Source organism: Eremomyces bilateralis (assembly GCF_010015585.1).
Source record: "Eremomyces bilateralis CBS 781.70 unplaced genomic scaffold P152scaffold_7, whole genome shotgun sequence".
NCBI classification, from domain to species: Eukaryota; Fungi; Ascomycota; class Dothideomycetes; order Eremomycetales; family Eremomycetaceae; genus Eremomyces; species Eremomyces bilateralis.
Genome location: NW_022985073.1, coordinates 737,720 through 760,902, shown reverse-complemented (window position 1 = coordinate 760,902; position 23,183 = coordinate 737,720). Strand labels below are relative to the sequence as shown.

At 55.0% G+C, this 23,183-nt stretch overlaps 7 protein-coding genes and 1 non-coding gene across 8 annotated transcripts; 7 read left to right on the top strand and 1 right to left on the bottom strand.

Annotated features, from left to right (window-relative positions):
* Positions 1 to 9: 9 nt before the first annotated feature.
* P152DRAFT_457734 (NAP-domain-containing protein) lies at positions 10 to 1,988 on the top strand. The gene is made up of 5 exons (XM_033679292.1): positions 10 to 427; positions 564 to 643; positions 710 to 1,414; positions 1,470 to 1,789; positions 1,844 to 1,988. The coding sequence occupies exons 1-5, from the start codon at positions 378 to 380 to the stop codon at positions 1,892 to 1,894; spliced, it is 1,206 nt and encodes a 401-aa protein (XP_033535007.1). The 5' UTR covers positions 10 to 377; the 3' UTR covers positions 1,895 to 1,988.
* Positions 1,989 to 2,939: 951 nt separating this feature from the next.
* Positions 2,940 to 4,547, top strand: P152DRAFT_473105 (D-3-phosphoglycerate dehydrogenase-like protein; the record flags this gene model as incomplete). Its single annotated transcript, XM_033681204.1, has 4 exons — positions 2,940 to 3,244; positions 3,326 to 4,223; positions 4,280 to 4,463; positions 4,519 to 4,547. 4 exons carry the CDS (start codon positions 2,940 to 2,942, stop codon positions 4,545 to 4,547), a joined length of 1,416 nt encoding a protein of 471 aa, XP_033535006.1.
* Positions 4,548 to 5,968: 1,421 nt separating this feature from the next.
* P152DRAFT_316651 (myosin-2) lies at positions 5,969 to 11,291 on the top strand. The gene is made up of 5 exons (XM_033675193.1): positions 5,969 to 6,311; positions 6,374 to 6,506; positions 6,572 to 10,608; positions 10,662 to 10,950; positions 11,015 to 11,291. The coding sequence occupies exons 1-5, from the start codon at positions 6,177 to 6,179 to the stop codon at positions 11,182 to 11,184; spliced, it is 4,764 nt and encodes a 1,587-aa protein (XP_033535005.1). The 5' UTR covers positions 5,969 to 6,176; the 3' UTR covers positions 11,185 to 11,291.
* An 858-nt stretch (positions 11,292 to 12,149) lies between these two features.
* Positions 12,150 to 12,243, top strand: P152DRAFT_t29. Its single transcript has one exon. It is a non-coding gene; the product is annotated as a tRNA-Ala (tRNA).
* A 2,186-nt stretch (positions 12,244 to 14,429) lies between these two features.
* Positions 14,430 to 16,134, top strand: P152DRAFT_457729 (nucleotide-diphospho-sugar transferase). The gene is made up of 4 exons (XM_033679291.1): positions 14,430 to 14,641; positions 14,690 to 14,746; positions 14,803 to 15,972; positions 16,024 to 16,134. Exons 1-4 carry the CDS (start codon positions 14,582 to 14,584, stop codon positions 16,048 to 16,050), a joined length of 1,314 nt encoding a protein of 437 aa, XP_033535004.1. The 5' UTR covers positions 14,430 to 14,581; the 3' UTR covers positions 16,051 to 16,134.
* A 534-nt stretch (positions 16,135 to 16,668) lies between these two features.
* Positions 16,669 to 17,736, top strand: P152DRAFT_378421 (Clavaminate synthase-like protein; the record flags this gene model as incomplete). Its single annotated transcript, XM_033675670.1, has 2 exons — positions 16,669 to 17,308; positions 17,393 to 17,736. Coding segments are annotated over 2 exons (984 nt in total), but the record flags the coding sequence as incomplete, so codon positions are not given.
* Positions 17,737 to 17,795: 59 nt separating this feature from the next.
* On the bottom strand, positions 17,796 to 18,724 carry P152DRAFT_316174 (uncharacterized protein). Its single transcript, XM_033675192.1, has 3 exons — positions 18,590 to 18,724; positions 18,143 to 18,535; positions 17,796 to 18,074 (listed from the first exon to the last, which is right to left on the bottom strand). Exons 1-3 carry the CDS (start codon positions 18,603 to 18,605, stop codon positions 17,890 to 17,892), a joined length of 594 nt encoding a protein of 197 aa, XP_033535002.1. The 5' UTR covers positions 18,606 to 18,724; the 3' UTR covers positions 17,796 to 17,889.
* Positions 18,725 to 18,842: 118 nt separating this feature from the next.
* Positions 18,843 to 20,014, top strand: P152DRAFT_316037 (uncharacterized protein). The gene has a single exon (XM_033675190.1). The coding sequence runs from the start codon at positions 19,032 to 19,034 to the stop codon at positions 19,866 to 19,868; it is 837 nt and encodes a 278-aa protein (XP_033535001.1). The 5' UTR covers positions 18,843 to 19,031; the 3' UTR covers positions 19,869 to 20,014.
* The last annotated feature ends 3,169 nt before the right edge of the window (positions 20,015 to 23,183 follow it).

Genomic DNA, 23,183 nt, shown 5'->3' with positions numbered 1-23,183 from the left:
CACTTGGCTCGCAAAGTACCGAAAGTGTTTTCGCCATCTGATCCATTTTCTCCTGCCCAACTGATTCCAGAGTCCATCCAGGGAGGCGAAAATTTCGACGGGGAAGTAGAAAGCCCTGACCCGCGTAAGATCGGTTGGCAGAGGCACTAGTGAGCAACTGAACTTTGTCATAAGGCGCCGCATCCAGTTCCCGCTTTCAGGTTCTCTCTCACTCTGACACTAACAAAACTGAGAATCTCTCTCAACCCTCAACATCCCACATACCCACATACCTACATCACCCCCATCTCCCATCAGATTCGCTTGTTCTCCGTCCTTAGAACTCCTTTAACACTCTCCAAACATATCGAAAGCCAAGCCAGGCTTATTCCTGCATCATGTCGGAACCCATCAGAAACAAGAAGCTCGATACCATGAGTACCGCTCCGTAAGTCTCTCACAAACACTTCCATTGCCCCACGCTGGGTTTTTGCATGCACGAAAGTTTTTGAACCACCACCACCGTAGACCACCCACCCCAAGCACCGAGAAATCATCATGGACTAACCGATCTCCTTAACTAGCACTCCTCAAAATACTCCCGCCAACGCGGCACCGATATCTTCAAGGGCTCAAGAGCCGGGTGTTTCCACCATCGATGAAGGTACGAGATCCCCTCCAAGGAAAGTCTTATTTATGATCTCCATCTAACATCGTCCCCGCTTCACAGAGGAACTTGACCGAGTCGCCGCCCTTTCCACCCTTTCAAAAGACCCGCGCATCCTCGCCGCCATCCAAGGACGGCTGAACCACCTGGTCGGTCAGCCCTCTGGATACGTGGAGAAGCTGCCGCTGGTGGTTCGACGACGACTTGCTGGCCTCAAGGCCGTGCAAAAGGAGCACTCGAAGCTCGAAGCCGAGTTCCAGGAAGAAGTCTTGGCGCTCGAGAAGAAGTACTTCGCCAAGTTCACCCCGCTGTACCAGAAGCGAGCGAAGGTCGTCAACGGCGAGGTGGAGCCGACCGAGGATGAGATCACGACCGGAGAGGAACAGCTGAAGGAAGGCGGGATCGGCGAGCCGTCCGAAGAGGCGGACCAGGCCACCGATGTCAAGGGCATTCCCGAGTTCTGGCTGTCCGCCATGAAGAGCAACATCTCGCTGGCCGATTTGATCACAGACCGGGACGAGCAGGCCCTGAAGAATCTGACCGACGTCCGCATGGAATACCTTGACCGTCCCGGGTTCCGCCTGATCTTCGAGTTCCAGGAGAACGAGTTCTTCACCAACAAGACGATCACCAAGTCCTACTTCTACCAGGAAGAGAACGGATACGGTGGCGATTTCATCTACGATCATGCTGAAGGCGACAAGATTGACTGGAAAGCGGGCAAGGACCTCACCGTCCAAGTAGAGAGCAAGAAGCAGCGCAACAAGAGTAAGCCCCCGTTCATCCCTTGCAGTGGATGCATATACTGATTACCTCCGATTAGCCACCAAGCAAACCCGCATCGTGAAGCGCACCGTCCCCACGGAATCGTTCTTCAACTTCTTCAGCCCCCCGGAGGCACCGTCAGACGACGACGAGCGCGATCCCGACGACGACATCGAGGATCGTCTCGAGCTCGACTACCAGCTCGGCGAAGACATCAAGGAGAAGCTCATCCCCCGCGCCATCGACTGGTTCACCGGCGAAGCGTTGCGATACGAGCAGTTCGAGGATCTGGATGAGGACGAGTTCGACGACTTCGACGAGGAGGAGGAAGACGATCTCAGCGATGACCGCGACGATGACGAGGAATCCGATGATGGCGTATGTACGACGGGTTTCCACGGTGTCCACGACGCGAAAGCTAACAGAACCTAGGAGGAGGGCGGTAAGCCCAAGCAAGAGGCCGCGGAGTGCAAACAAAGCTAAGCGTCGGTAGTCCCGGTCAAATGATCCAACATCAAATGACGCCGGTGAGGCTTTACCCGCGGAAGCGCCCAGCTACCGTTAATCGCCATCCTGCACGCCTTACGCCGGCACCCCCTAAAGCGGGCCGCACACTCCGTTTCATCGGGCCCAACCATGATTGCTTTCCTGCCTTCCAATTCACGTTGCATATCTAATAATCAAACCCACCACGTTACGCTCCTTAATCGTCGGGTTTTGCTGTCGGGGGGACGTTTTTTGCATGCTGGGGGAGATCCGATTCATGAACGCGCACGACGGCAGAAACGGGCATTCGACAGGATCGTGGTTGCTTTTTCGGCGCGTATTTGCTTTTGTTCGGGAGATGGATGGGTGGTTCGTTAGGGATGGGTTGCCTTGTCCCTCATTCATGAGGTAAAATGGTCCTTTATCAAGTAGACTCCAGCATGGGGAAAATCCGGTTACACATTGCATGATCGATGACTGGTGATGATCGGCTGGATTGACTGTTGTACGTGTATGAGCTTATTCCACTGCTGGTATCGAGGTATCTACCATAGAGACAATCCATCCATTTTCAATGAGGCCAAGCAGCAGTCGAGCATTGAACACTATGTAAACTTCCAGTCGTCTTGCAGGGGCAACAGTGAGGCTCACATACTTTTCTGGACATCTCCGATCCCGCCTAACGCTGACTGCATGAATTCCGATGCATCTTGCATTGGGATCTGCGTTGCAGGCGTTGCAGGCGAGGGGTGTCGCGGGGAATCGTCAGACCACCCCCCCACCAAAAATCCCATCGCGTCATCCTCGCCGATGAGTCGACGCCGGTGAGAGAAATTTTGGGTGGGATATTTGTTGAGCCGATCTAACCAGTCACCACCCTTCCAATTTTGAAACATACGAGTATAAAACGCATTGAACGCTCCGAATAAGTCTCGGGTATTTCCATTGTTCTCCCAATTGCTTCCTTTCTGTTCCCTCCATCCTAAAACCTTCGCCTCGACCGCTTCACACCTCGACGGATTTCCTCCGACCTCGCACCAAGATGGCACCCGCCTCCGAACTCGACATCCAAGGCACGCGCAAGACGCAGGACTCGGTCTCGAATTCCTGGAATACGGTCTCGAGCTCGCCGACGCTCGCCTTCCACTCGCCCAGCAATGCTGGCGGGGCACCGTTGACGCGGGTCTCAACCGCCCGGCAGTTGAAGCCGTTCGCCACCGAGGACGTGAAGGTGCTGCTGCTCGAGAATGTGAACGCGACCGGCGTGAACATCCTGCGGGGCGCGGGGTATCAGGTGGAATGCGTGAAGAAGAGTTTACCGGAAGACGAGTTGATACAGAAAATTAAGTGAGTGGGTGTTGTCGACCGTCCCCCGCCTACGACGCTCTCATATATACAGAAGATTCTAACCATGCGGCTTGATAACAGAGACGTCCACGTCATCGGCATCCGCTCCAAAACCAAGCTCACCGCCCGCGTCCTCGACGCCGCCCAACACCTCCTCGTCATCGGCTGCTTCTGCATCGGCACCAACCAAGTCGACCTCGCGCATGCGGCCCGCCGCGGCATCGCAGTGTTCAACTCCCCCTTCAGCAACTCCCGCTCGGTCGCCGAACTGGTGATCGGCGAGGTAATCGCGCTAGCGCGGCAGCTGGGCGACCGCAGCACGGAGCTGCACTCGGGGACGTGGAACAAAGTCAGCGCGGGGTGCTGGGAGGTGCGCGGGAAGACGCTGGGGATCGTGGGGTACGGACACATCGGCAGCCAGCTGAGCGTGCTCGCGGAGGCGATGGGGATGACGGTGATCTACTACGACGTGGTGAACCTGATGGCACTGGGGGTGGCGCGGCAGACGGCGACGCTGAAGGACTGCCTAGAGCTGTCGGACTTCGTGACGCTGCATGTGCCGGAGACGCCGGAGACGACGGGGATGTTTGGGGAGCAGGAGTTCGGATGGATGAAGAAGGGGAGTTACTTGATCAATAACGCGCGAGGGAGCGTCGTCGATATCCCCGCGCTGATCAACGCGATGCGCAGCGGGAAGCTGGCCGGCGCCGCACTGGATGTCTACCCGAACGAGCCCGGTGGCAATGGGGATTATTTCAACCACGAGCTCAGCGCCTGGGTGGATGATCTCCGCAGCCTGAAGAACCTCATCCTCACGCCGCATATCGGCGGCAGCACGGAGGAGGCGCAGAGCGCCATCGGGACGGAGGTGGGCGAGGCGCTGGCGCGGTACGTCAACGAGGGCAACACGATCGGCGCGGTGAACATGCCGGAGGTGAACCTCCGAAGCCTGACGCCGGATCAGACGGCGACGCTACGGGTAAGTCATGGGGTTGAATCGGGTCCATTGGAACGGCAGCTGACGAGACAACGCAGGTCATCTACATCCATCGCAACGTGCCGGGCGTACTGCGAAAGGTCAACGAGGTACTGGGGAACCATAACGTTGACAAGCAGATGACGGACAGCCGAGGGGAGGTGGCGTATCTGATGGCGGATATCAGCGACGTCGATCAGAATGAGATCAAGGAGATCTGGCACAGCTTGGAGGAGTTGACTTGTGAGTTTTTCCCCTGCGCTTTTATGAGTTGGATAGAACGGCTGACCATCGAAAGCTTGCATTCGCACTCGCATGCTGTATTAGGGGGAGCATACTTTTCTGTTTTATCTATTGTACATCAACTCAACTCAGTCCTAGCCTTAGCAACCGGGACACGGCACGCGTGTAGAACCTCAACGGCACGGCACATCAGATCCAGCGCGTCTAAAAGCTATTCCAGGATATTTGGACGGACATTTAACATGCGGACGGCGTTCTTGCGGAAGATATAAAATCATGGCGGCGATGGAAGGAATACATAGCCAGCATTTAACTGCGGGTCAAGCGAATAGGAGAGCCTCGTTGCGGGGGCCGCGGGATGGATCGACCATTCGACATCCCGCCGAGATATTATGAAACAACCCAACTCTCCCTAAATGGACATGACTATCCATTCTAGGTAATTAGATGCAACTTGGCAGGAAATATGTCCCCTTTTCTCTACTCTACGAACTCCACCAGGATATCACGTTTTTATAGATGGATGATCTCGTCATCGTCGCCAGCCCCGTACCATGTGTGGCGAGCAATGCTTTGTCTCCCAGCGTTACACAGCAGGGTGAGCCGACGCTACGACGCTGCATGCAGAGAGGGCGGGGTCCCCCGTGCCACATATGATAGGGCGGAATGGAGGCCATCAAGAGCGAACAGTCGATGGGCGATGGAGGGTGTGGAGGCCGTTGGTGGTCAGACGAGGAGGCTTGCAGTAGTGAATAATACATGAATGGTCAATGGTGTTCCTGATCTATTCACTGCTGAATGCGGTCATGCAGTTGGCGGGGGAAGGCTAATCATAGGCGGTGAGGAGGGAATTCAGGAGAAAATAGATTCTGGTTAACCGCGATTCTGATCATCTATTGCATGTTCCAAGGTGCTTGAAACTGCCGTACTCGATCTACTTCTATGATTCTATCCATAGTTCCATACACGGTGTTCGGATCATCCGCGTGGTTGGTTAATGGTTGCAGGGAGAGACCGGGAGAGCCGACTCTCGATAACTAGACATATTCCGCAGATTAGAGAGTTAATTATTCGAGACACAGTAGAGTAGTGACAGAGCAGAGGCCAGAGACACACACACCTTTGGCCCGTGCCGCCGGCCGGAGAAGCACACGCCAGCCAGACGCCAGACCGACGCCAGAAGGACCCGACTTCTCGAACATTTCTTCCGCTCCCAAAAGGCCGAAATCCCAAAGAAAGGGACTGGTCATCATCACCGTCCATACTTTCGGACCTTACTTTCGGACCTTTCTCCATATTCCATACCTTATCCACCTGGACTCATCATCATCAATCCTCATCTTCATCCTCGACACATCAGCTGGGCCCTCCTCTTCTTCTTTGCTTCCCCTTATCATTCATCCTTCAATTCCTTCCATCCGTTATCATCATCATTTCCCCCTTCTTTTTTATCCTTCTTCTTGATTGGATTCCAGGTCCCGACGGATGCCATTTCCCCTCCTGCTTTCCTCATAGCATCGGCGTTGGGTTCGGCCTCAGGGAGACCTTGCTTTTGTCCACCGATCCTCCCCCTTCCATTCTGGTTCGATCCCCGTGGTTCTCTCCTCGCGACTTCCGCCGTGCCGTATCCCATTCGTCTCCGATAGACCCGACACGTGGAAACATCGGTAGGAGCTCCGTGGGAGCGTCCCTTCCCATTCGACGCCCTGCACGATGGCACATATATACGAAGTCGGCACGAGAGCATGGCAACCCGATCAGGCCGAGGGATGGGTTGCCTCGGAGTTGGAGGAGAAAAAGATCAATGGAGAGAAAGTGCAGTTGATCTTTAGATTGGACACTGGAGAGGTATGTGGACCCTGATAGAAACGTATACCATCGTGGAAGTATGCTGATGCGACGAGGTATAGGCTCGGACAGTCGAAACCACTCTAGACATTGTAGAGAACGATGCCGGAGGTGTCTTACCCCCCTTGATGAATCCGGCCATGCTGGAGGCTAGCGATGACCTGACGAATTTATCTCATTTAAACGAGCCTGCCGGTATGAACATGTCTCCTAGACCCTATACCTATCTACGGAATGCCGGATACTGACAATAAGATCAGTGCTGCAAGCGATTAGACTACGATATGCGCAGAAGGAGATCTATACATATAGCGGGATCGTATTGATAGCCACGAATCCCTTCGCGCGCGTCGACAACCTCTATGTCCCCGGCATGGTGCAGGTGTACGCCGGCAAACAGCGTTCGTCCCAGGCGCCGCATCTGTTCGCCATCGCGGAAGAGGCGTTTGCCGACATGATCCGCGACCAACGAAACCAGACCATCGTGGTGTCCGGTGAGTCCGGCGCCGGGAAAACCGTCAGCGCCAAATACATCATGCGATACTTCGCGACGCGCGAATCCCCCGACTCCCCCAGCAAGCGGCTACGAAAGGGCGGCGACGCCATGAGCGAGACCGAGGAGCAGATCCTCGCCACCAACCCCATCATGGAGGCGTTCGGGAACGCGAAGACTACGCGGAACGACAATTCCTCGCGGTTCGGGAAGTATATCGAGATCATGTTTAACCGGGACACTGAGATCATCGGCGCGAAAATTCGGACATACCTGCTGGAGCGGTCACGGTTGGTGTTCCAGCCGTTGAAGGAACGGAATTACCACATCTTCTATCAGCTGGTGGCGGGAGCGTCCGATGCGGAGAAGGAGGCGCTCAGCCTCGGGTCGGTGGAGGACTTCAGCTACCTGAACCAAGGCAGCTCGCCAACCATCGACGGAGTCGACGATCGAGCCGAGTTCAACGCGACCAAACAGTCGCTGACCACGATCGGTGTCGAACCTGCACGGCAGTCTGAAATCTTCCGAATCCTGGCGGCGCTGCTGCATATCGGCAATGTCAAGATCACCTCCAGCCGTACCGACTCGGTCCTCGCCCCTGATGAGCCTGCTCTTGTCACCGCTTGCGAGCTCCTTGGCATCGATTCGACTACGTTTGCGAAATGGACGGTAAAGAAGCAATTGATCACTCGCGGCGAGAAGATCACGTCCAACCTGACGCATGCGCAAGCCGTGGTTGTCCGCGATTCGGTGGCCAAGTTCATCTACTCGAGCCTGTTCGATTGGCTGGTCAACGTTATCAACTTCAGCCTCGCGACCGAAGATGTCCTCACCCACGCGACGACCTTCATCGGCGTGCTCGATATCTACGGGTTCGAGCACTTCGCGAAGAACTCGTTCGAGCAGTTCTGTATCAACTACGCGAACGAGAAGCTGCAGCAGGAGTTTAACCAGCACGTCTTCAAGCTGGAGCAGGAGGAATATCTCCGCGAGCAGATTGATTGGACGTTCATCGATTTCTCGGATAATCAGCCCTGCATTGACCTAATCGAAGGGAAGATGGGAGTCCTCTCGCTGTTGGATGAGGAATCGAGGCTGCCCATGGGCAGTGATGAGCAGTTCGTCACCAAGCTCCACCACAACTTCTCGGGCGACAAGCACAAATTCTACAAGAAGCCAAGGTTTGGCAAGAGTGCTTTCACCGTTTGCCATTACGCGATTGACGTGACCTACGAGTCGGATGGGTTCATCGAGAAGAATAGAGATACTGTTCCCGATGAGCACATGGAGGTCCTCAAGTCCACGTCCAATCAATTCTTGGCCGAAGTGCTCGAGTCCGCCGCCACCGTCCGAGAAAAAGACGGCCTCAGCGCAAACAACCAAAAGACTGGCGCAATGGCAACCTCGGGCAGGCGTGTTGGTGTCGCGGTGAACCGGAAACCAACGCTGGGTGGCATCTTCCGATCCTCGTTGATCGAGCTGATGAATACGATTAATTCCACGGATGTGCACTATATCCGCTGTATCAAACCCAACGAAGGGAAGGAGTCGTGGAAGTTCGAGGGGCCGATGGTCCTGTCTCAACTGCGGGCTTGTGGTGTTCTGGAAACCGTACGAATCAGTTGCGCCGGTTACCCAACGCGATGGACGTACGAAGAATTCGCGCTGCGTTACTACATGTTGGTTACATCGCATCATTGGACTCCAGAGATTCGAGACATGGCGGACGTAATTCTGAGGAAGGCTCTTGGAGCGGCGAAGAACGACGGGACCGACAAATATCAGCTGGGTCTCACCAAGATCTTCTTCCGCGCCGGCATGCTCGCCTTTTTGGAAAATCTGCGGACGAATAGGTTGAACAACGCGGCTATCATGATCCAGAAGAATCTGCGAGCCAAGTATTATCGACGAAAGTACCTCGAAGCCCGCGAGTCGATCATCGATTTCCAGTCCCTCATGCGTGCGCACCTGGCGCGTATGCGGGCAGAACACGCGCGCCAGATCCGGGCCGCCACGATGATCCAGACCCTCTGGCGCGGCCAAAAAGTCCGCAAGGAATATGTCACCACGCGCAACAATATTATCGAGTTCCAATCCCGCGCGAAGGCGTTCCTCTGCCGCAAGAACATCCTGGACACTCGACTCGGCAACGCCGCGCGCATCATTCAACGCAACTGGCGCTCGAACCGCGATCTCAAAGCGTGGCGCAATTATCGTCGCAAGGTGGTCATCGTGCAGAGCTTGTGGCGAGGGAGGGAGGCGCGCGCCACGTACAAGACGATGCGCGAGGAGGCCCGCGATCTCAAGCAGATCTCGTACAAGCTGGAGAACAAGGTCGTCGAACTGACCCAGACGCTGGGCACGATGAAGCGCGAGAACAACACGCTGCTGAGCAAGGTCGAGAATTACGAGAGCCAGATCAAGACCTGGAGGACGCGACACACCGCCCTCGAAGCGCGCACGAAAGAGCTGCAGGCCGAAGCCAACCAAGCCGGTATCACCGCCGCTCGGTTGTCGCAAATGGAAAGCGACTTCAAGCGATTGCAACAGCAGCATGAAGAAACGCAACACAACCTCCGCCGCCTCCAAGACGAAGAAAAGACCCTCCGCGAATCTCTCCGCGTTACCGAAGGCGAGCTCAAGCAGTCCAAGCGCCGCTCCACCCAGAACGAAACCGAGAAGAACAGCCTCCGCCAACAGCTCATCGATCTGCAAGACCAGCTCGAACTGGCGAAGCGCAACGCGCCGATCAACGGCGAGATGACCAATGGCTCCTCGCACGCCCCGGCCTCCGGACTCATCAACCTCGTCAGCAGCAAGCGGCCCAAGCGACGCAGTGCAGGCGCCGAGCCCGTCCATATGGATCGGTTCAGCTCGCAATACAACCCGCGGCCTGTCAGCATGGCGGTCGTGTCGAGCGGGGTGCGACAGAATGCTGCCGCCACGTACAGCCCGCAGCTGGAGAACATCGAGCTGGAGCTCGAGAACTTACTGTCAGATGAGGATGGCCTGAACAACGAGGTGACGTTCGGGTTGATCTCCAGTCTACGGATCCCTGCCCCCAGCGGGACGCCGCCGCCGACGGACAAGGAGGTCCTGTTCCCGGCGTACCTTATCAACCTTGTGACGAGCGAGATGTGGAACAACGGATTCGTGAAGGAGTCGGAGAAGTTCCTCGCCAACGTCATGGCCAGCGTGCAGCAGGAGGTGATGGGCCATGACGGCGACGACGCGACCAACCTCGGGGCGTTCTGGTTGTCCAACGTGCACGAGATGCTCAGCTTCGTGTTCCTCGCCGAGGACTGGTACGAGCAGCAGAAGACGGACAACTACGAGTACGACCGGCTGCTGGAGATCGTCAAGCACGACCTCGAGTCGCTAGAGTTCAACATCTACCACACGTGGATGAAGTCGCTGAAGAAGAAGTTGCACAAGATGATCGTCCCCGCCATCATCGAGAGCCAGTCGCTCCCGGGCTTCGTGACCAATGAATCGAGCCGCTTCCTCGGCAAATTGCTACAGTCGAACTCCGCACCCGCCTACTCGATGGACAACCTGCTGAGCCTGCTGAACAACGTCTACAAGGCCATGAAGGCGTACTACCTCGAGGACACCATCATCACGCAGGCGATCACCGAGCTGCTGCGCCTGGTGGGCGTCACGGCGTTCAACGATCTGCTGATGCGGAGGAACTTCCTCAGCTGGAAGCGCGGGTTGCAGATCAACTACAACATCACGAGGATCGAAGAATGGTGCAAGAGCCACGACATGCCGGAGGGGACGTTGCAACTCGAGCATTTAATGGTAAGTCCACACTTGTGAAGATTTGGCCGGCCCCCATCCTAACCCCTTCATAGCAAGCCACCAAACTCCTCCAGCTCAAGAAAGCCACCCTCAACGACATCGAAATCATCCAGGACATCTGTTGGATGCTGTCACCCAGCCAGATCCAGAAGCTCCTCAACCAATACCTCGTCGCCGACTACGAGCAGCCCATCAACGGCGAGATCATGAAGGCCGTAGCCAGCCGTGTCACTGAGAAGAGCGACGTCCTGCTCCTCACCGCCGTCGACATGGAGGATTCCGGGCCCTACGAGATCGCCGAGCCACGCCGCATCACCGCGCTGGAGACGTATACTCCGAGCTGTAAGTGTCTATCCCCAGTCCCCAACGATTAGGTAAAAGATCCCGTTCGCTAACATATCAACAGGGCTCCAAACCCCCCGCCTCAAACGCCTCGCCGAAATCGTCTCCGCCCAGGCGATCGCGCAGCAGGAGAAGCTGGAGATGGACGCCGCTACCAACGGCCACAGCGACGGAATGGGCCTGGCGATCGGATCGCCTATCGATGGGCCGATCGGGGAGGTCGAGGGGATGTAATCCATCATCTCACATAGTGCGCTCATCGGGCCGCGTGTCTGCCCCGAAAGCGGCGGCGTGTAACTTTATCTGTCTGTGCTATTTCGCCGCAAAGCGACCCACGTCCACAGGGCCGGACCGACCCGAACGGATCTTTAGGGGGTTGGTTTGGTTTTGATCACGGTGTTCTTTGTTCCCCGGTCCTGTTCGAGTTTTGTACCGCCGGCGATCTTACTTACCCCTTCTTCGTTTTTTTCTTCTTCTTTCCACCCCCAACGCCACCTTTCATCGGCTCTGTTCTTGACAGTCGGCGTTGGCTATACGTCGCATGCACGGGTTGGGAGTAATGTATTGTCTTGTACGGGGATGTAGTCGGGTGCCGAGAGTTGGATGCAGATCGAGGTCGAGAGGGAGAATTGGATAGACGATGCGAATTGGATGGGGGGAATCTATCACGCTGGGATATGGGTAGATGAGGAATGAGAATGGTTGATCGTGTTACCCTTTGGCTATCGGTTGCTATTGGAACCTGTGACATGACTGTGCTTCGAAACCCGTAATCGTTGTGCTCCTTGCCACTTTATCTAAAGATCATGAGCGGCTTGTGTTCCATCCCTCTTAATCGGATCGGTCTGTTTAGCGCGGATGTGAGGCGCATTTCAACCATACAGTGCTAACAATTGCTCCCACGAGGGGCCATGCCAAAACGCTATAGATAATTTGATAATTCAGTCTGTCCATTGGCTTGCCCATGGTCTAGATCGGAGAAAACATCGAATCGCGATACCGGATAGGTACCTCAAACTTGGCCGTTCGTGAATTAGGGGGTCAAATCGTGGGGGTTCAAAGAATTGAGAACTTCTGAGGGTGTGGGCCGTTTCGATGTTCTGTAGAAAATTGGTGACAGCAGCATCCCTGCTTAGCTCCCTTCAACCCCACTAGCTCGTAATGTTATGTACCTGAAATTTCTATGTCTTACATCAATTGGGCTTGTGGCTCAGTGGTAGAGCGCCCCCTTAGCATCTCGCTTCGAGCGAGCGCGAATGGGGGAGGTCCAGTGTTCAATTCGCTGTTAGTCCATATTTTTTGTCTTTTTGCACGATGCTGTCTATATCTTTTTATTCTAGCTTTTGAATCATTCCTGATGTTTTTTGGACAGTTAGGAGCTGAGTTGGTGGAGGTCCGTGGTGGGCGCGGGGTACGTCTGCTCAGATAGGTAGAGGTTGCGTCCGGAGAGTCAGGGCGCTCATGTACGTCTTTGTATCCGTTATTTTCGTTTCTTGGAATGGAATCCGATGGTTTTAGGCTTTTAGAGTCGATCTAGTGGAATCAGTGACGTCCGCCTCCGCAAGACAGATATAACCATCTCAGGACGTCCAGGCAGCCCTTCCTAGGTATCACGACTGCACTGCCATGATGCCATCTACTCGTTATAGGTGCAGACATAAATGTTCTGACCGAGGTCTCGCTTTTATCCATCCCCAGGGGCCTATTCACACTCTGGGGCAGAGTTCAGGTTGGTTGCGGTTGAATGGGAAGGGACGCTCTGGCTGCCCACCTTTCGCGACAGCAGCAGCCAGTGTAGACAAGAATCCCCACGGCCCCCACTATAGGGAGGCAAGGGATATATTTTTACCTGTATCTACTTGCCCACCTGATCTGGAAATGGCTAAAGGACATAGTACTTCTTCGGTGCCTACGCAGCTGTTTGCTTGATGGCATCACGAGATGCAGGTAACAGTGTCAAAGGGTAGTCAGTGATGACAGGAGTCATGTGTCGAACCTTGCTATATCTACCCTTCTCCTAGATTCCTAGGGGGGCGTCCCTTTTGGGGATTTAGCGTAGTTGGGTAGATTTGACACCATGACGCTTTTCACTCGGTCGGTGGCATCTCTTCGACGCTATTTCAACCGGCAGCCCACTTTCTCCTGATACGTTAGTCACAACAGACCAATCTTCCCATCCATGGATCTTCTTTCAACAATTATGAAACTCAATTCGGCTGGTCCAGCATACGGTCCCCAAAGATGAGTCGTCCATCGCATTTACGCAGATAATTTTCATGGAGATCATCGAAGCACCGCAAGGACCTTCCCTCGCGTTCTTCTTGACCTGAAGTTGGAGCATAATGCACCCACGGGCGGGATCCTCATCCAATAGTAGGCGGTAGCGATGTCGAGGGGGGGTTTGAGTTATGCCAGGTTAGTTGAAGAAACGCGTCGATATTGAGCGACCGGGCGAACTTTTGCTGATGAGTGTCCCCGTTCACCGAAGCTAGCTCGGGATGGGATTGGCCTCGCATGTTTCCTTCTTCAAGGATCACAAACTCGTAAGGTGTGAACAGTGAAGAGGTGTGAGTGAGACGTTGTCCAAGCTGAACGGAGATGAAGGTAGGGTGAGAGTGTGCGGTAAGAGGGAATGAAAGTATCAGAGTGATATGGAGGAGGGGAGATATTTCCAGACTCAGAGTGGAAAGGTAGAAAGTGAGAAAGATCCGTGTGTTAACACGAAGTAAAAGTAAAAATTCGATAGAAGGAATCACAGCAATCAACTTCATCCTATTCAAGTCCATGGGCATCATGAAATGTAAGAGCAGCCTAGAAAAAAGCCCAGAAAGGTGGAGGTCATACAGGCATGCTGAAGCATAAGGTAATGAGAATCGAATGGTTCTCACTGGTACTGCACTCTATTAATGACCAAACTGAGCTTGTCTGTCTCCTTAGGCAGCCGTCAGCCATAGTCCTACCAAACTGAAATTTTCATCTGAGCGGATAAAGACATAGAAATCCCATCCATCGATTGGATGTCTATGAGTGTTTAGGTGCTTGCAGGAGACCTCTGACTCTGAGTCTTGATCTGACTTCAAAAGTAATAGATCTTTTTACAGTGGCCAGGTCTCAGAACCAATCATCAAGCAATGGAGGAGTAGAGCATTAACGATGAACTCAATTGTTTAAGTTGTATCATTGATAGGGATCCGGAATTCAATCGAATTGGAGTCGAATTGGAGTCGAATTGATATCGTTCACTTTCGTTGCGAGATCTAAAGTGAACGGACTGAATGAGTGTGGACTTGAGGACTTGAATCCCGAATTCTTGATGAGCGGTCGAGACTCGAATGTCGTGAATTGCCCCTGACACGTGCGCTGGGCTCGTGACATCAGACATGGACCCCGGCCACCAATCCGGCAGGCTCGACCCAGTTCCCTTGCCTTGACCGCCAACTCGGGGCCACCAACGGAAATGTTGCCCCAGTCGAGCACCTGCATCTTGTCACTACTGCACTGCATCGCACTTTGGCGGATGAGGACAGCTGTTCCGCACAGCTCATTCAACTTTCTTCAATTAAGTACCTGTACGTTAGATTCCCTCAGTTAAACAAGTACCACAGCTGCAAAGAATATACCCACCTTCAACATGAGTCTTCAAGTCCCCTTAAGGACGAAAGCTGTGCCGAACACCAAGGCCGTCATTCTGGTACGGAGTCAAATATAGGGCCAAACCCTCATAACTAACGATTCTCAGGTAGGCGGTCCTTCAAGAGGGACTCGCTTCAGACCTCTCTCGCTCGATGTACCAAAAGTAGTGACAAACAGCTCCCAAAATTTACAGATTACTTTAATTGATACCATCCGCAGCCACTTTTCGACGTCGCCGGTCACCCGATCATCGAGCACTGTCTGCGAGCCATCGCGAAGGTCGAGCACATCAAGGAGGTCTTCCTGATTGGATACTACGAGGAATCCGTCTTCCGAGACTTCATCAAGGATGCTTCCCACTCGTTCCCGAACATCACCGTGAAATACCTGCGGGAATACGAGTCGCTAGGCACCGCTGGAGGGCTCTATCACTTCCGCGATGCTATCCTCAAGGGGAACCCTGCTCGCTTCTTCGTGTTGAACGCCGACGTGTGCTGCTCGTTCCCGCTCAATGAGATGCTCGGACTCTTCGAGGAGAAGGGTGCGGACGCCCTCATCCTAGGAACTCGGGTGAGCAACGACACGGCGAAGAACTTCGGATGCATCGTGTCCGATCCGCACACGAAGCGCGTGCTCCACTACGTGGAGAAGCCGGAATCGCATATCTCCAACCTGATCAACTGCGGCGTCTACCTCTTCTCGACTAACTGCATCTTCCCCGCCGTCCACAACGCCATCCAGCGGCGTACCGAGCGCCCCCGCCTCGTCTCCTACCCCTCCTCCGAGAACCTCGACAACTCCTACTACCAGGAGCTTGAAGACGGCGAGAAGTCCGACGTCCTCCGCCTCGAGCAGGACATCCTCTCCGACCTCGCCGACCGCAACGCCTTCTTCGTTCTGGAAACCAAAGATTTCTGGCGCCAGATCAAGACCGCCGGCTCCGCTGTCCCCGCCAACGCCCTCTACCTCCAGAAAGCCTTCCAATCCGGCTCTGAGGAACTCGCCCCCCCGTCCGCCAACATCCTCCCGCCCGTCTTCATCCACCCGTCTGCCCACGTCGACCCCACCGCCAAGCTCGGCCCGAACGTGTCCATCGGACCCCGCGCGAACATCGGTGCGGGCGTGCGCATCAAGGAGTCGATCGTCCTCGAGGACGTGGAGGTGAAGCATGACGCGTGCATTTTATATTCCATCGTCGGGTGGAACAGCAAGGTGGGCGCGTGGGCGCGGGTGGAGGGCACGCCGACGCCGGTCACCAACCATACGACGAGCATTGTCAAGAACGGGGTCAAGGTGCAGGCCATTACGATTCTGGGGAAGGAGTGCACGATCAAGGATGAAGTGCGGGTGCAGAATTGTGTTTGCTTGCCGTATAAGGAGCTCAAACGCGTAAGTTATGAAGGATTTATGAAGTCGGGCTTTCGCTAACACCTATGCTAGGACGTCTGCAACGAAGTCATCATGTGAGTACGGGATCTCGGTCAGCCTTTGTCCGCCTTGAATGTTTGATGGCGACGGCAAAGTACCATTACACTCATACCCTGTTCAGAGTTGAGCATGAGTGCGTAATTTCATGGCCTGCGTTGGGGAATCCGCTATGGATTAAACCAAAGAGTTTATATAGCACCTCAAGGTGAAGAAAAACAGCGCCCCCTGCAATGCAAGCTACTCCATAACATCCACATTCCTGGTCGAGGACTCTCATTTCTGTTCCTTGTCCACTGATCTCAATTGCAAGCGTGATTCAATCAATCCCATGCGGCGGTTGGGTGGGGGCTTGCTACGTCTCATCTTCGGTGTGACTACGTGCCTCGAACAATTGGTCCTGGATGGATTAATCTCCGGTCGTACCAGATGGAGATCACAGACCCCTCTATCGTATCCCCTCAACTCTCAACCACCACCACGTCAATGGTCTGACTCAGACCTGCCCTGTTCAGATGCCTTGCTTTTTTATCCTAGAAACCCCATTCAAGATGTCTCAAACAGATCCATTCAATTAACCCACCGTCGAGAACCCGCAATCGATCCAACATCGCCCATCTCGCTTCCCCATACAATATCATGCCCACCACCAAACCCCCCCTCCCCCTCATTGACATCTCCCCCTTTCTCACCTGGAAAGCCTCCCCGGACTCCCGCGCCCACATCGCCGCCCACCTCGCCGCCGCCTGCCGCACCCACGGCGCCTTCTACCTCACCGGCCACGGCATCCCCCGCGCCACCACCTCCCACCTCCTCTCCCTTGCCCGCCGCTTTTTCCTCGAGAACTCCCCCGCGGAGAAAGCGCAGATCGCGCGCCAGGCACCGGGCGCCGGGGACGAGGACGGGGTGCGCGGGTACCAGGCGCGAGGGGGGGACGTGGTGGGCCGCCGGAGGAGTTGGAGGGAAGTGGTGGATGTATATCGGGAAGGGGGAGGGGGCGCGGCGGATGGGTTATTGGAAGGGCGGGAGCGGTGGCCGGAAAGGCACGAGGAGATGCGGGAGGCGGTGGAGGGGTATGTGGGAAGGGTGAGGGGGGTGGGGAGGGCGGTGGTGCGGGCGATGGGGGTAGCGTTGGGGTTGGGGGTGGGGGTGGGGGTGTTAGAGGGGGGAACGGAAGGGGCGTGGGTTTTGAGGTTAGTTGGGTATCCGTCGTTGCCGGAGGAGGGAGAGGAGAATGGGGAGGATGAGAAGGAGGGGGATGGGGACGATGGGGAGCAGTATAGTTGTGATGCACATACAGGTTGGTGAACGAGCTCATGACTTCATCGCTTGAATTGCTAGACACGGCCTCGAGAGATGAGCAAAACGCTAACCCGATATCTAGACTACGGCTGCGTGACTCTCCTCCTCGCCGACGCTACTGCCGCCGCCCTGCAAGTCCAACTGAAAGACGGCACCTGGATCGACGCCAACCCGATCGACGACGCCTACATCGTCACCATCGGCGACATAATGGAACGATGGACCAACGGCGTGTGGCAGAGCACCACGCACCGCGTGATCCACCGCGGCGACACGTATCGCGTCAACGTGCCGTTTTTCTTCGAGCCGGCGCTCGACGCCGTCATCAGACCCCTGGATGCGTGCATCAAGGCGTCGGGGGAGCCGCCGAAATATGGGAAGATAGTGTATAGGGACCATCTCTTCGCGAAGATGAAGGGAAACTTCTGTTGAATCGGAATGTCGAGGGCTTGGTTGGCAACGGGGAGTTCCAATTAGGGGGCATGGCGTGTGACTTTCGGCGGTTTATGGAGCAAATGGAGGTTAATTGGGTTCTAGAATAGATAACGGTCGTCTCATGGCCTCGTGAATCAATCGTCTTCAAGCGTAATAGTCATCCCATTCGCCATCGTCGTCGTCTACCGGAGGTGGCGGAGGCTTCTTCTTTAATAATTCCTTCCGATCTAAAGGACAAGTGGGGTTGACTTTCAACCACGGACGAATGCAGTCCAGGTCATAAAGGTGGTCTTTATGGCATGGAAGGCGAACGACCAATGGGTATTCATCTGGATAATCATCAGCATGGATCCAGCGCATTCGCCGAAAGAATCGGGCAGAAATCAACGCAACATACCATCCAAAAAGGGATTCCCGCAAATCGGACAGTCCTGCGACTTCTTCAGTCTCGACTTCGGAACGCGCTCCAGCTCGTCGAGAAAGTTATCCGGAACGCCCTGCACCTCCTTCGGCGGATCGCGCTCCATCGACACGAGGAACCGCAGCATCAGTTGCTGCCATTCGGGATCCGAATCGTCCCCGCTACTGCCCATGGTGATGCGCATGAAGTCGGCCAGGTTGCGAAAGGCGGCGGAGACGTCCTGCGGGAGGGGTTGGGCATGGCGGTTCGTGTGCGGCGTGTGCTCGCCGGAGGTGTCGATCTGCTCGAGGTTGGAGTAGAAGGTCGAGAGATCGGGTCGCCGGTTCTGGGGAGCGCGGGTCGTTTCTCCCCTAGGGATGTTGTGCTCTTCTATGGAGGACTTAGCCATATACTTGAATGCTATGAGAACGACGAGGTACCTACCTTCGTAGCCAGACATAGTAGGTGTTGTTTGGATTTAGAAAAGGAATGGACTTGTTCGGCTATTCCAAAGGGAGGCCAATTCTTTTAAATACGAGGAATTGATATGAACTGATATCTCATATCAACCTGAAGGCAGCAGAGAAGTACGACTGACGTCTCCAATCTTCAGACTAGAGAGGAGGGCGGGGTGTCAATCGTGGACAAGGGTCCAGCCCAGTCCCAAAGCACCGGTCCTTCTTCGGTAAGCCAACGGGAATTTCTACTCCTGTTCCAAGACAGCAATCGTGATCGATACTGAGAGTTCTTTAGAGGAAGACTACGAGAAACAAGGAGGTCGTTCGGCCGTCATAAGCAGATTCAACACCGAGGTCCTCGTTAACCACCGGTCCACCGGCGCTCCCAATCAACCTCAAGGTCATCTTAAACCTCGAGCCTGCTCATCATGAACTATCTATCAGACCTGGCTCGACCGACCTCTCCGACACATGCTTCACTAGCCGATGTCCTCGAGGCATTAAACCAGCAAAATGCCCTGGACAAACAGGATTCGATCTACCCTATCCCTCCTCAGCCACCGAACCACGAGGATGAGCCCGATGCGACGCATCCAGTGACCGAATACTCCCCTCCCACCTCCGAACCCGCACCGCCTGTCCAACTCCCCGATGATTTCGGTTCGCTACCACCCCTTCCGCCCGGTTGGTCTGCCCTCGCACCTCCCCCCGAAGCCTACTACGACTCCATGGAGGACGCGATCGAGGCGATCCACTCCTGGACCAAAGCGCACGGCTACGACGTCTCCAAGTCCAAGCCGGTGAAGACGAAGCGCGACAAGCTGCTCTACCGCTACCTCCTCCGATGCACGCGCTGCTCCAAGTCGAAGAACACCCGCAAGCTCAAGCCGGAGGAACGCCGCCGCACCAAGCGCGGCTCCCAGAAATCCAACTGCCCCATGGGCGTTTGGGTGTGCGCCGAGGACCGCAACGACCCGCAGCACTGCCGCTGGCTCGTCAAGCATCAGGAGCGCCTGCAGAGCGTCTACCACGACCACCAGCCGTCGCATCCGACCACGATGCCGAACCACCGCCGCCGCGAGCGCACCGCGGAGATCAAGATGCGGATCTTGGAGCTGCAGGAGGCGGGGTACAGCACGGCGCGCACGCTGGCGATTTTACAGCAGGATTATCCGGATATGCATATCACGTCGCGCGATATCTATAACGAGCGGCAGCAGATTCGGAGGGACCAGCGGGGCGAGAGAGCGATGCCGCAGGGATGATTCGCCGGATTGAAGGCGTTAATACCATGGATCCAGAATACACGAATAATTGAGCCTCTCAACGCTGAATCGCTGCGAGCAGGCATGTTTTGTTACGCGGAGCGATATTCGCTTGTTCGATTATCCCAGTGAGAACATGGGTTTGTCACGATGGAAGAGGATGTTTTGCGGCTTTAGGGATGCTTGTATTATGCACTGCATGGATATTGTTACAGAGCATGGGTTTTGCTGCTCACTGGTCGACTCAATTCAAAGGTACGCATTGCAATTCCCATTTCTACATGACTGGGTCTAACCGATCACAGGACACCAACGGGTGCATGAAGGAGACTTTTCAGCCAACCTAGACGTTGATCTCCAGCGAAAGCGGTCACGGGAAGCCTTTACGGTTGCAGAATGCTGTTTGGGGAGACAAGCCCCATGATGGGGAGGGTTCTTGGGGTTTACCAGCACCAGCGGAGAGATGGAAAGAAGACTGTATGGGACAATGAAGAGCAAAACATGAAAATCATTATGTCGATTGAGATGGCAAGCAACGGACGAATGGGGATGGGAATTCCGGCGTATTAGTATCGAGCTTGACTTGACAGGGGACGTGTCCTCCATTACAGGCACATGCAGTTGCTACCTGTACCCTTGGACGGTTAAAAAGCAGATGCTCCGAGGAGGCCGGCTCGCTTGAATGCTGGAGTACAAATAGAGAATGACGGGTCCTGGTCTAGCTTGAGTACTGAGTGACTGACATCAGTACATCATACATCATACGTGACATCAGTGACGTGGCTCTGATAACGCCAACTCCCATCTACCTAGGTCCTAGAGCTCGCGGCTGTCGTTGGGGTTCTATTAAACTCGTTCCCGCTCCAGTACAGTGGTTATACCAGGGGAATCGTTGCAAGGCAACCCAGCCAAGATCGTTAGTAAAGACTCAACCCGAACTCATATGCCGGATAATCAGCCATCATTAAGGGGCAATACGGAAAATATTGGTCCATTTCCAGGAATTATTCCTTTCACTAGCCCGGAGTATCGGAACCTGGCTCATCGGCCAGCAGGAATTCCTCTTCGGGAACTTCAAGGCCTACGAGTTAGGACAGGCAGGAGATGTTCATTCCCCGGAAAAATACCGTAGTTCCCGACATCGCTTGCTCGTCCAATTGCATGTTCATCAACTGGATGTGGTCATACTAGATCTCTAACGACAACAATCCATTCGATCTCTCCTCGCCTCGGTTCCTCTCCTATGTGCCCTTGTCGCATAAATGACAGCCGCCTAAATGACACCCCCATAAGGCGCCCAGATTGATGCCGATTTGGCAAGTCATGGAGTTTCCGTCCCATGGCGCTGGTGACCCGGTGGCGTTTGCAAGCGTGGGGACCGTTGCCCATAGCAGAAAAAAACAGGGCGGTCCGGCCGTCCGCGGCCAGAGTGCTGGGAACATGGTCCGACACCATCACAATTCACACCAGGGGTTTCACAGGGCAGAATGAGGACTGACACTTTCGTGTTTGGTTGACCATTGATAGACTGATGATGGAAAGACGTGGAAATCATAGAATCAAATCGCTAGGTTCGACAATCCGAATGAATGAGGAAGTAATTATGGAATCGGCAGTTTAACTCCACGGTACACGGTCCACATCAAGGAGACTATTCGCGGGGAAATATGGACTTCAATTGAGCCAAACTCCAAGGAGTCAAACGAAGTCTCGACCGGAAAGATCATCGCTGAAACTTTGGGGAGGATGCCCATAGGAAGATGCTAGTTGACACTCGTTGCAGATCGCGAATGGTGAAAGCTGGGTCCGTATACCAGTAGGGGGAAGATGCTCGGCACATAAATGTAAAATGCTGCAATCAATCAAGAGCCGAATAAATGTACTCCGTAGAAGTCAAATAGATCCGCGTCCCACTAGTACGGTTCTTCCAAAACACCAACGGACTGTGACTTAGATAAACGATAACCGTTAGTTAGTGGTGTATTCAGCATCCACTGCCGAGTGCGTGTCCTCCCTCACTCCCGTTGGATAAATCGATCGAAAGCCCCATCGGAGTCGAGAGCGTCCGTCATCCTTCCGCTATAGAATCGCACCGACCAGGAGGCGTTGTGACCAACTCAGCACCCGTACGAAGCCGATCTCGTTGAAAGCCAGCTTATTAGCCAGGGCATCAGCCCAGAGATGTGATGAACCCAGTGTGACCAACTCAGACCAAGCCGCTTCTGTTCTATCTGGATCCTCATTTTTCTCATCGTTACGTGCCTCTTCGAGTCTTGAAGTGTTCCACTAACTTGCAAACCCTTCCAAATCGCCAGATGTTGTGCGAAAACGCAGCTTGCACCGACCGCAGGCTTCCCGCTCCAAGTGTCAGCCTCTCAGGCATCCAATTCCTTTCAACCTCAGGCATCCACCCGGTCCAGGACACAGCAACTGCAGGCGCTACCGCTAGCCCTCTTGATTGGGCAAGACCTCCTGCATCTTCAACCTCACCCTTCATTTGTGGTCTTCTTTGGCCCTTTCACTGCGACCCCCTCTCTCTCATCCTTTCTTCAACGCAATCACGGCGTCTCTATTCCGTCCGTTCTCCTCCTCCCCCCAGTATCACAGTAACGACGCGATCGAACCACCAACGGCGACACCCCAGACGCCGCCCCACCAAACGCAGGAGACCCCCTACTCCAACTCAGCATTGGATGCCTCTCTCCCACCCGCCGCCCCAGCACGCTGGAGCTTGACGAACCGTATCTTCCGCTTCACCTCGCCCACTCAGATCCCCATCCTCCCCGCCGCGCGCCTCTGGAACCCCGTCAACTCCTCCCCACGCACCCTCGCCATCCCCAACGTCCCCGTCTCGCACCCGCAGGCCCTCGCCTCCTATTCCGCGGAATACGGTCCCGCCGCCGCGAATCAGCAGCATCGCCAACGGCCGCCGACCGCGACGCGCGACGAGTATCCGCTGCTGACGCTCGACGAACAGCGGAGGAGCAGGCATTCGCTGCCTGGGTCGCTGATCGTCGAACGATCGACGGGTGGGGAAAGTGGGAGTCGGACGAGCGTGGGACTACCGAGCGGGCGCAGGAGTGGAGTGTTGGATGACGGAGAGCGATCGCGGCATCTAAGACCACCGCAAACGCAAATACAGACCCTCCCGCAGGGACACGTGGAGACGAGAACGCAAATAATCCAGCCGCCGATTCGGTCACCAGAGGAGACTGTTCCAGGACTATCGATGGCTACCACATACCAATCCGAGGCGCCGATTCCTCATACTCTAAATTCCTTGGACCCCGAGGCCGCGCCGTACCTACGCAATTC

What these genes read in the sequence shown, in the direction of transcription:
- P152DRAFT_457734 (XM_033679292.1), top strand. Translation starts at nt 378, where the DNA reads ATGTCGGAACCCATCAGAAACAAGAAGCTCGATACCATGAGTACCGCT. An exon ending in TGTTTCCACCATCGATGAAG is followed by an intron (nt 644 to 709) that starts GTACGAGATCCC and finishes CCCGCTTCACAG; the next exon opens with AGGAACTTGACCGAGTCGCC. An exon ending in CAAGAAGCAGCGCAACAAGA is followed by an intron (nt 1,415 to 1,469) that starts GTAAGCCCCCGT and finishes ACCTCCGATTAG; the next exon opens with CCACCAAGCAAACCCGCATC.
- P152DRAFT_316651 (XM_033675193.1), top strand. Translation starts at nt 6,177, where the DNA reads ATGGCACATATATACGAAGTCGGCACGAGAGCATGGCAACCCGATCAG. An exon ending in TTAGATTGGACACTGGAGAG is followed by an intron (nt 6,312 to 6,373) that starts GTATGTGGACCC and finishes GACGAGGTATAG; the next exon opens with GCTCGGACAGTCGAAACCAC. An exon ending in TGCAACTCGAGCATTTAATG is followed by an intron (nt 10,609 to 10,661) that starts GTAAGTCCACAC and finishes ACCCCTTCATAG; the next exon opens with CAAGCCACCAAACTCCTCCA.
- P152DRAFT_457729 (XM_033679291.1), top strand. Translation starts at nt 14,582, where the DNA reads ATGAGTCTTCAAGTCCCCTTAAGGACGAAAGCTGTGCCGAACACCAAG. An exon ending in ACACCAAGGCCGTCATTCTG is followed by an intron (nt 14,642 to 14,689) that starts GTACGGAGTCAA and finishes AACGATTCTCAG; the next exon opens with GTAGGCGGTCCTTCAAGAGG. An exon ending in TCTCGCTCGATGTACCAAAA is followed by an intron (nt 14,747 to 14,802) that starts GTAGTGACAAAC and finishes TACCATCCGCAG; the next exon opens with CCACTTTTCGACGTCGCCGG.
- P152DRAFT_316174 (XM_033675192.1), bottom strand. An exon ending in CGGGAATCCCTTTTTGGATG is followed by an intron (nt 18,075 to 18,142) that starts GTATGTTGCGTT and finishes ATGATTATCCAG; the next exon opens with ATGAATACCCATTGGTCGTT.
- P152DRAFT_316037 (XM_033675190.1), top strand. Translation starts at nt 19,032, where the DNA reads ATGAACTATCTATCAGACCTGGCTCGACCGACCTCTCCGACACATGCT.